Here is a 15588-nt window from a genome sequence, read left to right as displayed (position 1 = left end):
GGGGGGGGGGGCTGCGGCGCTAAAGGGGGGAGGTCCTTATTTACGTTATAAGGAGAGCTTTTCAGCGAGGGAAGAGGATGGACCAATCGGGCGACAACGGTCTCATTTCCTGGACAATATTGACCGACTTCATAAAACCGGACGGCACGGTGCGGCGGGCGACGAACGTCGGACAGGACGGCCTGAGGATCACCTGCCTGTTGCGTCTTCGCAGCACGCCCCGTCCCGCCCCGCCACAGCCCCACGCCCGTGAAGTTTACTCAGGTCCGCCGGCAGGTTCAGTACCCACCACCTCCTCCCGTCTGTCAACACGGCGACACGGACAGGGCCACACGATTCTGACGCGCGAGAACCGATATTTTACTGCCACCGGCCGAGCGAGACGGCAGAGACGAAAAAAGAGGATAATAAAGAATAAGAGGGAGGGGTGTTTGAACCCGACAACACTCGGGCGCCGCGCACTTGCCCCCAAGTGGGTCATTGCTTGGATGTTGGGAGATTGCATCCCTCCCCTCCCCCTCCTCCTCTCCAACCTCGCGAGCCGCAAGATGACTGCGCGGTTTCCCTTGCAACAAGCATTTTCTTATTTACGGTCAAAATAAGACGAATCCATCCATCAGGTCGGCGAGCACCTCCGTTAGTGTGCAAGTTCAGGCCGACCACCTGAAGGTATGGGTGTGAACAACAACACACTTGCCCCGCGTGAGGCGCGAGTTCATCGGAAGTCTTCTTAAACTCTCTGGTACCAAAACAAGACTATGTGAATTCAGTAAGGCCCCGCGGGCCAATCAGGGAGGCGTCTGGGTGCGGTGGGACCGTTATACATGAGAGAGAGAGAGAGAGAGAGAGAGAGAGAGAGAGAGAGAGAGTATGACCGCATATAGCAGCAGCGGCCAGGAGTGAAACAGCGGGGAGGCTGGCAGAGGGCGGGACAGATAAGACCTGGCGAAAAATAAACCGGCGAACAGGTTGTGGGTGCCGATTGGGCGAGTGTGAGAGAGCGGTTTGTGGGAGTGCACGGCGCTGTCCTGTCCCTCTCACGGTCAAGGCCGAAGGAGCAGGCCCAACGGGCGCACCAGTGCATCCGCCAAGCATGACAAACAGCGTGCAAATTGTGAGCAATTTTCGCAGCGGAAATTTTCCATGATAAATAATGTCGTAAGCTCGTATGGTAAGCTTACAAATTCAGATTGTAAACGTTTAAAAAAAACTTTGATTCAACTAAGTTTTCTTGAACGAACAAACCGTAACCAAACTGTAACTATCGACGTTACACCGACCGGCCAGTTCTAGGCCTCAGGAAATCCAAGTGTACGAATGTCGAACGAACACCTGCAGATGTGTGACTGACTCTTCACACACGTGGGGTAAGTGAATGGCTACCTTTCCAAGTGTATGAATTTTTATTCGCTCACCTACTAGTATGCAAATATTTTGTTGTACACCTACAGGTGTGTGTATATTTTGTCCCTCACCTACAAAGCGAGTGATTTTTTTACACACCTGCAGGTGTGCGACATTCCTACACTCGGATTTTTAGTGCAGCAACGTTTTCAATTTAGTATTCTGGCGTCTGTAACTTTAAAAACACCGCAAAAGAGTATTACTCTATGGTATGTGAGTCAGCGAGTGCGAACAAACCGTATCGCGCAAACAACGAAACACATACTCAGATGTCGCGGTGCGCAGTGCGCCCCGCTCTTTGGGGTGATCGTCACGCTAGACAGCATCGCGAAACTCACCAGTCACCGCAGGAGTCGTCCACCAGGCAGCATGTTACTGCGAACGACATGTAGTGGTGCGTTATCCGTTCACAAACAGCACATTCAAACACACACACGCGCGCACGTACACACACACACACGCGCACACACGTCGGCGCACTTATGACCACCTTTACGAGCGCATGCTCCGGCCGTGGGCCGTTTCGACCGCTCCTCCACCCGCGGGCATAACGGCGGGAGGGAGAGAGAAAAGGGTCAACCCAAACAGCCTGGGCTGAGTCACACCGCTGGAGAGCACTAGAGGAGATTCACTGGGAGTCACTCCGTGGGCCCGCGCGGAGGTCGCGACACCTCCAGGACGCACGCCCTGCTCGACGGCGAGGTGACGGCGGCCGATCAGCTGATGGCGCTCGCGGGCGCGCTCACGCTGCTCACGACGTCCTCTGCGGCCGGCAGCTCGGCGCAGACTGCCTGCCTGCCGGCCCGGCCCCCGGCCCCCGCGCCACAACACGGGGCGTGGCGGCGCGTAGCGGCCCGCCCCTCCCCCTTACCCTTTCCCCTCTCTTCGCCTCTCTCCGCCCAAACTTCAATTTTCTCCATAGTCGGCCTTCGGAGCCGAGCAGGCGATTTTAACCGAGTTTGATCATCATCACATCACCGCCACGGATCGCCTCGCGGGGCAGACAGAGAGAGAAAGAGGGAATAGCGGTCGTCCTCCGTCTCTCTCTCGCTGCAGGCGGCTGCTGCGTCCGCAGCGGGGCCTTTACCTATCGCGTGAGGACCAAAGGGAGAAAAGTGCGCATCACCGTGATGTTTGAACCGCTGGCATCCGGCTCAGTGTGTAACACACAGAGAGAGAGAGAGAGAGAGAGAGAGAGAGAGAGAGAGAGAGAGAGAGAGAGGGAGGGAGAGGCGAGACGAAGCGATGATGGCAAGAGCGACGGCCTCACCTCACATGAGATCGATTCCGTTCACCCGCGACGCCCCCGCGCGCGCCTGATTTAGCGAGAGATCGATTATTTTGCCCCGCGAGGAAGGGAAACGATCCTGCTTAACCCGAGGAGGTAAACAAATGGAGCGATCCCTTTAGGAAGCGTGCGTGTGCGTGCATGTGTATGTGTGCGTGCCACTGGTGGAAAAAATGGAGAGGGGAGAGGGGGGGGGGCAGGGCCCAAATGAGGGAGAGCTCCAGAAACCTCCCGTTGCCCCAAGGCTCCGCCCCCTCTCATACAACCGAACAACAAAAGAGGGGCGCGCACGATCGGCAGTGTCGCCCGCCTTTATTGTTATTATTTATACGATGCACAACAATATGCTTGTGGTGACACACACACTCCACTCACACACACGTACTCCAGAAATCCGCCCTTCTTCATCTTCTTCTTCGCTGCACCGCCCTCTCCCACACACATGGGGGGTCGTCTATAAATTATGTCATTCGTTCTGTAAAAGAGAACACATTGGAGCGTGTGACAGCAGCTTCGCGCGTGAGCGGTTCTATCTAGACGAATGCCCGAAATATTCAAGGAAATAGTGATGATAATACAATAATAATTTAGACAAAAACGTATCCCCAAGAGTTTTAGTCAAATTCGCAACGCGTGAAGGTCAGTTCCACTGGGGACAAGAGAGTCCGTTTCATTCATTCATAACCAATCATAAACATCGGCAGCTATATTCGCAGAAATGTAGTTCTCGAGCTCTAAGCGAATGTAAAACCACAGACACACAAGTAGTGGTTCTGGGCATGCGGGTGGCACCCCTGGGCGTCATTGTGCGCGGCAGGGATCTCAGCGGGAGCCCCCCCCCCCCCTCTCTCCTTCTCGTCAGGTGGGTAGTCCCTGTTCGGCACAAGAGCGGCAGGACCCACCCTCAAGAGCTCGTAATGTCGGATATTTACTGTCCTCGAAGTCCCTGGGAACCGGCGCGAGACGCCCGCGCGCGCCAGAGAGAAAAGACAGAGAGAGAGAGAGAGAGAGAGAGAGAGAGAGAGAGAGAGAGAGAGAGACAGAGAGAGACGGAGAGAGGTGTCGCGACCCGTCCCGCCACGATTTGGCACCGTCCCTGCGTTTCGCTGGAAGCGGTGCTTGATGCTGCCTGGCCGCCGCCCGCCCCGCCTGCGACTGGATTCAATGATCTCTCACGCGGCTCCCTTGGATTAAACATGACAATAAGTCTCAACAGCTCAGCCATGGGCGGCGCTCCAAGCTTCGTGGAACGGACAAGCTCGACGAGCCAAGTGTCACGCCATGGACACGTCACCGCTGACATCACCAACTCAGCTCAGCCGCCACCGGCCGGTGGTGTGAAGCCTGTTACGCGAAATATCACCCGATTCAGTTTTAGACGGTTCCAAAAACATAGACGGTCTGTTTGGTCAGAAAAGCTGCCCGCGGGTATTGCTCTCAAACTCAAGAAATCCGTCGCGTCAGTCAAACAAAATATCATCAGTTATTTTGATGACAATACGACGAAGTGACATCAACACGAACTCATCATCCGTACTGTACCGTACCGTCGGCGACAATTGTTCCCGAGAAAGAGAGAGAGCAAGGGAGAGAGAGAGGGCGGTGCCGCGAGACGCCTTCAGCAAGTGGGGCGGCGACACTCTTTCATTACGGACATTATTCACAGGACGATCTCAATAGGGTCCTTATGCGGCGTGGCGTGGCGAGGCGCGCGCTGAACACGTCAGGACACTTTACTCCATGTCTGACGGCTGCGGGTGCATTGTTCACCTGTCCTCCGCGGAACACGCAGCGCACGACCGAGCGCTTCCCATCTGGACCAGGTGATCGAGCGTCGGCAGATCGCATCATGACATTGCGTCGTACACTGCACACAACTACGAGCCGTTTTTCTTAGTCGTTTGCGCTTCTTTCGCTTTCGTTTTGCTCACGACAGTCTGCTGCCGTCTGTCCATCGAGCGCAGTTGCATACTGGGCTTCACAATGTGGCGTGCACCGTGCACCACACCAGCAGCTGCAGCTGTGGTAGCAGCTGTGGTGGCAGCTGCATCAGCGCCGACTTTCGGTGCCCAAATAAGTCCCGGACTGTGCGCGACCTCCACAGAGACCGGCGCGTGAGGCAGGTCAGCGCGCACATATGCGATGCAAACCATATCAACACTGTCGGCATTCGCATTAGTGAAACTAAATGCACTGTTAAAAGCTTACGGTGAATATCGCTGTAAGTTACAGTGATTTCCCTGATTCACCGTACCTTACAGTTATATTTACCGTAGCTTACGGTGCCATTTACTGTAGCTTAAGGTGAAATTCACCGTAAGCTTTTAACAGTTTGGCAATATTATTAATCAGGGTCAAGTTATTACTATTTCTCTCCAAGACGTAAGTTAACTTTGGAGAAAGTCGCACACTACTTGGGTACCTCGCGTACATTGGCATTCTCTATTTTGCCATTGCAAACACGTGCAGCATTTTCGCACAAGAGCGTGCGTAACTCCGTCTGCGATGAAAGTGATTCGCTGATTGCGCTATCGCCGAATGCTATAACAGAGCATCACAACCTTCTTTCGTATCCTAATGATTTCAGAGAAGCGTGAAGAAGTAAGCGAGGAGAAAAAGGGGCGTGAGGGCGATGCAGCTAATTGGATTCACGCGGAGAGTTTTTGTTGCGAAATCGACAAGTCATTGAAAGAGCCATTCATTAATCATGTGGAAAACTATGGGGTGGCAGAGGTCGTAGAGCAAGGACTCATTTCATTGTGAAGATTCTGCACACAACCTATTCACCCGTATTCACCTCATCACCTGCAAAATTTGGAAAAAACAATAGAAAGGGCAGTTTTCGTGAAATAACATACTCTCTGTCAATTCAAATGCGAACAGTGTATACTTTAAATACAGCGTACATGACATGTATACTTTAATTAATGTGTACATGCCATGTACGCTTTTATAAATGCGTATGACCATGTACGCTTTATTTAAAGTATACAATGTACGCATTTGAATTGACAGAGTGACGACGTTATTTTCGCACTGTAACAAAGTCTTTAAATTCGTAAGCTCGCATGCTGGAATTATCTCCGTGGCAAGGCGCCACATATCGCTGTCGCTGACCGTGCCAAGTCACGAGGCTGTAACTGAACAGGGCATCGACGCTTACGCGAGGATTAGGAAGGCGATGCTCGTGTCACCGGAGGGCCCCGAGGAGGAGGAGGGCGGCGGTGGCGGCGCGGCGGGTGCGCGTGTAACGAGCTGGTGCGTGTGGTCTGAGGAGCCAACAGAGTCGCCGATCCCCGACAACATGAAGACATTCCAGGCAGAGTCGCCGCCACGCTACGCCTCGCCGATCATCGCCAAAGCCCGCGCCGACACCGCTGCTCAGCGAAGGAAGACGTCGCTGTTATCCAATTCCCGACGGTAATAATAATAATAATAATAATAATAATAATAATAATAATAATAATAATAATAATAATATTAATAATAATAATAATAATAATAAATGTAACGCGGTTGACCTTTTCAGGAGATTCTTCATTTCATGCAAACAATAGGCAGTCCGCGACTTCCCTATTGAGTCAACTGACGCACGCAAGCTCAGGCAAAACGAACGAGAAAAAGATTGGAGGGAATGCCCTTTGGCTCATCACAAAGTAAAATCAGCATGGATTTATCGCAAAACAAAGCCCTCTTATGCAAATGCTCTTTCTCCTTCTTTCCTGTCGGAGTCACCGCGCTGTCGTCGGCGAGCGCGCGGCGCGCCCATTCAAAAACGCACGCGGCGACAACACACGTCGGACTTTACACCATTGTAGGAGTCGATAAAAACTAGCCATAAAGTTGATTTGGCTTTTTTCATTCATTCCGGAGGGGCGGGTGCAAAGACCCGGTGGAAGGCGGGCGGACTTTTACACCGCCACGGAAAAGTTAACAATCACGATAAAAGAAATAACAAAAAGTGAAGCACCGTTCACCGCACATGGAAGCAACGTTCGCTGCTGGCCGCAACGAACCCGTTTCATATATCGCTTCTTGTTGTTGTTATTATTATTGATCTGTCGATCCAATCGATCAGATAGCAGCCCAGGTTTCAGATAATCCTCAACATTTTTGCTAACCATTCATTTGACCAGTCATTTGACGAGCCCCACCACCTCTATCTTAGGCCTTTCCCCACACGACAAAATGAGAACCGAAGTACGTCATTGAACAGTGCGAAGAAAGCTGACTGAAGAGAAAAGCCGTTCAAGACGTCGAGGTCCACCCTTTGGCACACGGCAGCGGTGCGGTAGCCTTCACTGCTGTAACCCACCTCAAGGAGACACCGCCATTGTCAGGTGCGGTGGGGCGTGGTGTGGTGTGGCGGGGCGTGGTGCGGCGAGGCGCAGGGGCGTGCCGGGCGTGCCGTCCGACCCGTGGCGCACCCGGCACGCCCCTCCTGCACGCCCCAGCACGCTCGCTGCGCCCTGCGTCCGACAACCTCACCGCTGAGTCACACGAAGCCGTCAGACGGACCGCCGAACGCAAACGTGCCCGTCGATGCACGCAGGTGCATAGGAAATGGCCGCCCTCCGCCGCCTTCAGGTCAAGTAAGCTGACGTATCACTCCCCAGGCACAGCCACATACGGCCAGAGGATACTGTGGTTCCCGAGGAGGAAACGACTTAAGTAATATTAACTAGACACTGCCTGCTTCAATCAGGGATACTCCGCGGGTAATCAATTCAGGGGTAATCGAGGGTAATCCGGCGATGGTCCAAGGATAATCCAGGATTGACTTAGATGTAACCAAGGGTGAGTACTCTAGAATAATCCCGATAGTAGACGAGATCTCGTAGTCGTTTCCCCCTCGGAGGCTCCAGCGTGTTCGGAACAAGAAGTCGTGTCTTCAGGGAAGGCCGCCCCGGATCGGGACATACCCCTCGAACCCCTCCAGACATACTCCGCGCCCAATGCGCTCCTCCTCACCCTCCCCGCGCCCGCTGCAGACCGCCTTCACGGCGACGGCCTGTAGGCGAAGGGCCACATAAATTCTCCTGACAAGGTATAAAAATCTGTCGGTGCGGCCGTTGAACAGCTCGGTCCCGGCCGGGAGGTGGACCGCACGGCGGAGCCCACGGCAGGGCCTGAGCCGGCTAGTCTCAATATCTCACACGATCGCCGGCTTTTGGCACCTTCCAGAGCGCGTTTACGCCTCGTAAAGGCCAGCGTGCCGGCGGCAGCGCGGGACCAGGCGAGTGTGGAGGGTCGGTCACCACAAAATACGCTCCCAGAAAATGGGTTCTTAGGTCAAGTAAATTTTTCAAAGGGACAAAAAGCGACATGAAAAAGAAATGGTCTACATAAAGCTGATAATAAGCTGAGATAGCTTATGATTTTGAGCCTTCTTGCTCAAAAATTGTTCGAGCATTCGAGCATTTGGAAAATATTGCAAATAAGTTTGAAATAATGTTTCATGGTTAACTATAGGGCAACTCGTCAAAGTAAACCCCCCAAAAACGAAGTTTTATCCGTTTATTTTCCATTTCTAACCGTTTAGGCGCCAGAGGAAGTTTTCCACACGGAAATGGCCCCAAAACATTTAAATGTCTTTCCTCAGATATTTGATGGTCTCCAGTGGGGAAACTCGTCCAAATAAAACCCTATGGACCAAATTTGTATGGCTTTTGGGGCCAAAGGCCTATTTACGACTCTGTCTTTTGCCCGAATCAGCGCCGCTGGCCTCGGTAGATGTATGCCAGGAGCGTTGCAGCGTAACAGTGTTTCGTGAGGTATCGGGAAGCGTGTTACGCGAGAAGGGTCTGGCGTACATCTACCTAGTTTGAAAAACAGTGTGATCCTACACTGATAAAACAAGTGTTTAATTTTGTACGTCAACTGACGTTTAAGTTCAAGTGTGCATTTTCTAGACACTTCGTGGCGTCTACCTAGGTTGTACGTTTGAACTTTTAAAACGGTGCGGTGGAGTGCAAATTTTGCACACTTGTTAGTATATTGTATTGCAGTCTGAACGTCCTGCGAATAGGGATAGCATTGTAGAACTACGGTACACATCGAAAACGACGCGAGAGCTGAGTAAATGGGTTTTATAACTCACAACATGGAATTCACAGATCAGAAGAGAAACATCGCTTATTGCTATATTTAATAAAGCTTCGAGGACACTCACCCACCTCTTCAGAGAGATTCGGGTAGAGTTCATGTGTCCAGATTAGGTTTAGGTTTCAGTTTAAATCAGCGTTTACGCCCTTGAAATGTGAATCGTAGGGTAGTTTTCGTTATAAAACGGATAAAGACCTCAAGAATATCGAAAATTCGTTCGCAAATCTATGCCCCTGAAACCTCGAGTCTTATCCCCCACTCCCTCAACCCTCCCTGACCATCTCCGAAGAGATCGGGGAGATGAAGCTTAAGGATCAGTCTCTTTGTAACATTGCCTAGTTCATTCATGAACGTAGGCAACGTAACGCCGCACACACACACCACATGGACGCCCGTACTCCGCGCCTCGCAAGACCTCGGAACGGCGGCGATACCCCGCGCTCGCTCGCAGCTTCCCACGTGTGGAGTATGCGAGAGACGTCTTGGGACGTTACGGTATAGGACACGTGTAGAGAAATGACAAAAGGTTTGAAAAATTTCGTATCGGCAGCCAGGTTCGGTGTCAGAACTAACTCTTGTCTCTGACTGCTAATTCGTAGGTGCCAAAGTGAATTCCTTCACTATCCCACACGGAAAAAAAAGGGTTGGTCGTGGTGGCCAGATTGTCCTGGTTGAGACTGAACTGGTTGTAGGCATCGGACCGCTTGGTAGTGGCAGCCGGCTGAGTTCCTTCTCGTGTTACAACTCGCTTCGTAGGGTCTGCTCGGTCGCTACAATCAAACTCCACCCTACAGTCTGGCTTGGCTGCGCCCATGCAAGTGGCTTGCTCGTGGTAACTACCCGGCGCCGTTTACCTAGGTCGACGATCACTACAGGGACGTGCGAGAGAAAAGGGGTTGCCCACTATGCCTTGTCGCCACCTAGCGGTAGAAATCAGAATAACGTGCAGCGTGGCACTCCTTTCACAACCCGGAATGATTATTTCCTTAATTTCATTTCACCCGCGACCATTTTACGCGAATAACTCCTTCCTACGGCAAGATAACAACCATTTGAAATTATATTTCGAGTATTGAAAACCATTAGTTAATTATTTGAAAAGATACGCTTATATTTCTGTTACCTCGCGGTGAGGCCTCCGCTACTCTGAAAAAGGGTCTGACAAATAATCGTCTTGGGGCGATTGTTGACACTTGTCGATTTTTAATATCTGCCGGACCTCAGTGGATCGCAGGATCTTGATCTCAAACTTCAATATTAATTTCTAGTAAAAAATCAGACAAAACAACTGACGCCCGTTTAGTATGTCCTTCAAGACGACAAATCGATCACGGCGATCAACTTTTTAGCTGCAGCCACGAGGTGTAAAACAGACCCTGCAACCAAGTAAAGTTCGATTCCTGCTATTAGCGGTTCTGATCGCCACGATCAACCCGTCGGTTGTCGCAACTAACCTGCTGCAGCTATGCCGCTTGGTTGTCACAATCAGAAAGTCGACACTGCTGGTATCTATCGAGAGAAATGGTCGTGGCGATCGACTTTCGGTTGCCACGACCAACCATTTTTTTCCGTGCAAACTTAGTCAGTTTATTAATCTGGAAAATTATTTTTTTTTCTCGTGTGTCTTTCTTTCTTAGCTTAAGTCAAAGTCGTAGTGTTAGGCACCAAAGACAAGCGAAGGCCACTCTGAGGATACTTAAAGTCGCTTAATTGAGCTACTTTATGATCAGAGACTATGGTGCCCAGCATCCTGAGAAGGGTGGGGAAGGAAGAGAGAAAGAGAGAGAAAGAGAGAAAGAGAGAGAAAGAGAGAGAAAGAGAGAGAGAGAGAGAGAGAGAGAGAGAGAGAGAGAGAGAGAGAGAGAGAGGGGGGGACTTGCGCTATGCACGCCCCCCATATATTCCAATTAAGGTGGCTTGCCCCAGGCTTTGGGGCTTATGTTACCCGAGGCAAGCGGTCAAGACGGGCCATAACAAGGAGAGGACATCGATCAAGCTGTAGTGCTCAACAAGGGCGTAACGTAACGCAAAAGACGTTTAGTTTGGTTGTCATAAAGCGAAGGGTGGGCGGTTGGAAGGGGAAGGGGTTGCAGAGGGCTGCCGGGGAGTTGCAGCAGTAAATCAAGCAAGTGCCATCACGTCTGGGAGAGATAACACCGCAACCGTGCAAGAAATCGCAGATTAATTTATTGCGCATGGAAGCATCACGCTCCTCTCAGATATACATTAGAGAGCAGTTTCGGGGATGATATTCTCCTCCAGATCCCGTTGTACTCTGCTGCACCCTTCTGGACCAGGGTACGGGCAGACTGTACTGTGCAAAAGAGAGTACAGAGAGGAGTCAGGGCGCTTTACTAACAAATTTACTCACCATTTGAGAAGAACTCTTGGGCTTTCTGTTGATATCCGGAACCTTCAGGCCAGCTGTAAGAAAAAGAACAGTAATGCATCAATAAAACGAAGTCAAGTATGATTCAACTTCTCAACGCAATTCACCCAACGATCCCACTAAAAATCCGATATTTCACATGCCACAGAGAAGCAAAGCACATGCAAGTCAACGATTTCTAGAGTTTGATGTCGGCTGGGCCCTTGGCTTGCAATTCCCACCTGATGCACGTCAGTTCGACATCTAAAATTTCACGAGGAACCTAATGGTCTCTTAAAAAATTACATTCATGTCGTGTGATTTTTGTTTCCGAAGCTTACGCAGTGATTTAGAAGAACTGAAATGTGACCAGACGTCACAAGAAGAACACTGATCACATAAATGAGCAACTAACTTTCACGTGCTCAACACTGTTCACACTGTAAAACGTTTTTTGGAATATTCTTAACAATTAACTGGAAAATTTGCACCCCGTACAACTTGTAAAATGTGAAATCCAAACAGTTTGGAAACTCAATTTCCTAGAGACTGTTTAGAAAATTCTGAACTTTATGGAACTTAAAAACGTTTGACTAACATTTTTATAACAATATTCGAAGGTAGTCATTTTTGATGTTACTTATCTTACTTCTGGTGGGAAATGGTTCCATTTTTGTTTTCCAAATTGTTCAGAAATTTCCAAGAGGAGGACTAGAAATTTTGTTTTCCAACAAGGTTCTGGAAAATTGTGTTTCCAAACTATTCGGACGAAATTTTGTTGGAAAATTCCAACTTTTATTCACAGTACATAAAGTATTAGAATGGATATTTGAAAATTGTTTAAGAGTAATTTTGCAACTTTGGACACTTTAAAGTGGTCAACAATTTGAACACTTTAACTATTCAAATCTGTCAAACACCAAAACTTGTGTACCACCATGAACACTAGAATGTGCATACCAGTTACACAAATCTGTTATCTGTGAAACGGGATATGTTTCACACAGGTTTTTCCAAAGAAGGATGGAAAACTAGAAATGGTCAATCTAGCACTGAGAATCCACTTACATCACCAAAAAAGGGAAAGGGCACGTGAAAAAATATACGGCAAATTGGGTGTGCGATGCAGCGCAGCCATGCATGCGAGCGTGATGAATGGGAAAATAACAAGATTTATGAAAAGACACCCCATCGCATAACGCAACAAGGCGCCGAGGGGCGCAGGGCGCAGGGCGCAGGGCGCAGCGAGCGCAGCGACCCGCCGGCCAATATCCGATTCAATTCGCTCACGAAATCCGATAAAGAAAAATGTTTTCAGTCCACTTCCTTCCACACGGCGACCACCGTAAGGACTTGGCCGCAGACCGTACCGAACTGCAACAGCAGACGCCTGAGCAGATGCTTGAGAAGGAAGGAGAGTCTAAAATCTGCAAGAATTAAAAAGGAGGGAAAAGCGCTTTGGTATATATGGCAACAAAGAATCTCAATGCATTACAGTAATCTCCAAACTCCTCCTCTATCTGGCCAATTTTGTTTTATCGGTTGCAGCAGCGTGTCAGCCAGCTCAAGGTGGAAGGCGTGGATAGCGGCAACCTGCTCAGTGCTCTCCTACCCTCTCCCTATCCTCCCCCCCTCTTTTCTCCGCATGCTCTCTCGCTGATCCTCTTTCACCCCGAAGGACCTCCCCTTGCCCTGATATCAAGTTTGTTTTTTTCCCTCCTCCGTGGACCTTTTTTTCGGTTTTGCCGCAAAAGGCGGTCTTATCCACCCCTCTTAGTCGACAAACAGAGCAAAGCTAGCGAAAAGACGCACACACTCACTCGCCACATATTAAACACACACACACACACACACACACACACACACGGGCGTAAACACAGGTTCAGAAGGCTGCAAGGCAATCCTGCAGCCACCAACTGAAATGACACCCCCCGGTTTAAAACGTCATTGCTGACTCGGAAGGTGACGAGAGAAAATCACCATGAAACATGCAATTGTAAGAGTTATTTGCGAGAAGCGAATAAAAACTTGAGTACATAGTACACGTTCTCTATTAATTCTCTTTCGTAACACACCCACTTGTCACATTTTCAGAGCGCGCGTACATTGCGTAAGGGGGACGGTATTAGAGCGTTGAATTGCAACTTATGATGATGATTACGCACAGCAGAAAAATAACACAAAACAAAAAGGAGGAGAAGACGAGACTGACGAGGGCGGAGTGCGGACCAGCTGTAACACATGCCCACATCATCATCATCATGCGTGATGGTGGGAATTAATGAGCCTCAGGTGATTTACCGACAAACCCCCAACCGTCACCCGACCCGGCTGGCGAGGAGGGCGCACTCACGAAAATACGCCGAGCACGTAGCACGTTGTGTCCGCATGGGAACTAGAAAATTTACTCACAAAAAGTTAGGCTGCTTTGGCCGAGTTTTCGGCTGTTGCCTTTTTGGTTGCAGTGACCTGGACCTCATCATCCCCTCCCCCTTCCGCTGTGGCAGGGTTGACTTTTTCCTTCCGGCCAGGGCATTTACATCGCAAGGGGCTCAAGCGACCCTCGTCACGCCGGGGAAACTATCATTAATTTAACACCGAACGAGGTCCCCGCGCCGTCTGCCACCCCCTGCCGCCCCTCCCGAACCTGACAGGTACAAGTGAGCGCAGGGCTTCCAGTGGCAGGCACAACACTTTTTCATGCATCATCCACTTCACCACGGACTACTACTGTACCGGGTCTTTTCCAAAGAGTCTAGTGCAAAACTACTGATACTCACTGACGGCCTCCACCACATCCGAAAGCAGCACGCCGTCGGCGACGTCCGCCTGCAGGTCTTTGATGCGACGCTTACACTTCGCCTTCTCCAGGTAGTGGTTCGCCCAGTCCGAATATATCTGCAACACAAATAGAGAGATGGACGGTGTTTTAGGGGCCTGTTCAGAATTTCCCTAAATTCCAGACCTACTGGAATTTTCTTTTCTTAGAAACGTCATTGGGTTATATCACTATAATGACGACAGAAATTGCGAGAACATGGAAACCTCCTGTTTTTGGACCAAGCAAGCCAGACCCATTCAAAATATTTCCCCCCGCAGGGATCCCACACCCCCCTCATGGGGCACGAGACGGGGTTAGCAAACACAAAAGAAGCGGCTCATGCGGAGCTATTTAAGATCAATGCAATTGGAAAGTCGGGTCCTAGTATTACAACCATCAGCCACTAGCCACTACATGCCTCCGAGATGGGTTCGACTCGCTGTCCATTTCGGCATGAATTTTAAAATAAGCTTTCATGTTTAGACGCCACGTGGCGTGGCGGGACATAGCGGGGCGTTGCAAGGCGGGCCTCACAGAGGATCAACAAACACATCGCAGGCCGTAAACGCACTCCACGTGCAGCTCGCGCAGCCGAACAGCAGCGAATGGGGTTAGGCTCGGCTGCGCGATCAAAGTGAGCAGCGTAATGGTGGGTTAGGTTATAGCGGGTGAGATCAAATATTACGGGTCAGCTCCAGGCCGACGACAGATTGTGTTGGGAATCACTTGAACTGGTTAGGTTTGGGGTTGACAGTAAAGATGTTAGTCCCCTTGTTTACCTGGATGATGTTCTTGTGCTGGCGAGCCAGCGTGGCGTTGTGGTCGTCAAGCGCGCTGCCCACCTCCGAGCGAGGCGCGCGAATGCATGCCGCCATGGTGAAGTTAATCCAAGACACGAGCGTTCACTCCATGTCACTCTCACTTTGCTTTGCTTTGCTTCACCTATCGGTCCGAAATTTATCATGTAACCCGATCCAGGTGACTCCAATCCATAACTTTACTGTTGTAACTCAGTGAGTCAGAAGAAGTGTGACCTAGCCGCAGTGCAAGTTACACGGTGATATATCTAATCCAAACGGCTATGCATCATTTTAATAATAGAATACTTTTTTTTTTGTTTTATTCTTTTTTGCCGGCATGGTTCTCGAGCGATGAAGGTTGCACATGTGGCGAGCAGTGCGTGGAGGTCAGGGCAGGGCGCATGCGATCGTTAACGCTGTCATTATGGAAGGGCCACGCGGCGCTCTCGCGCTGTCTAGCTCGGCCTAACGCCGCAAGCTCACCCAGAAAATACTATCCTTGCAAAAAGTGCAAAATCTATTCAAGGAAATGTTTCCCTAATAAAAACTACCAATTTTTCCCCCCAAAGGCTAAGGAATGGGAATGCTTTCAAGTTAAGTTAAATATTTTCTTGTTTTAAAAGGCAATGCTTGTGATCTAAGATCTAGTTTTCCAGATGTGGCGCCAGACGGGGCCGGCGATCCTGGTAAACGCCCCCGCCAATTTTCTCCTCTCGATCTGTACACTTATCCGTTCCGGACGGGGAGCGCGACTGCATAGGGACCGGAAGCACCAAGCGACGCGGCGCGAGCCGGGCAGGGG

General features: G+C 50.3%; 1 protein-coding gene across 1 annotated transcript in view; it reads right to left on the bottom strand.

The window, feature by feature from the left end:
• LOC127749363 (neuron navigator 2-like) overlaps nucleotides 1-15588 on the bottom strand; it is a 117422-nt gene that overhangs the window by 31703 nt on the left and 70131 nt on the right. The window contains exons 2-3 of the mRNA XM_052267321.1: nucleotides 13946-14063; nucleotides 11169-11221 (exon numbers count right to left, since the gene is read on the bottom strand). Of these exons, the coding sequence (XP_052123281.1) occupies nucleotides 11169-11221; nucleotides 13946-14063 (171 nt within the window). The remainder of the gene's footprint in view (nucleotides 1-11168; nucleotides 11222-13945; nucleotides 14064-15588) is intronic.

This window comes from Frankliniella occidentalis, unplaced genomic scaffold, assembly GCF_000697945.3.
Source record: "Frankliniella occidentalis isolate FOCC.00 unplaced genomic scaffold, Focc_3.1 Scaffold50, whole genome shotgun sequence".
Classification (NCBI taxonomy): Eukaryota; Metazoa; Arthropoda; class Insecta; order Thysanoptera; family Thripidae; genus Frankliniella; species Frankliniella occidentalis.
The sequence above is the reverse complement of the archived record's forward strand: the minus strand, read 5'-3'. Positions and strand labels throughout refer to the sequence as shown.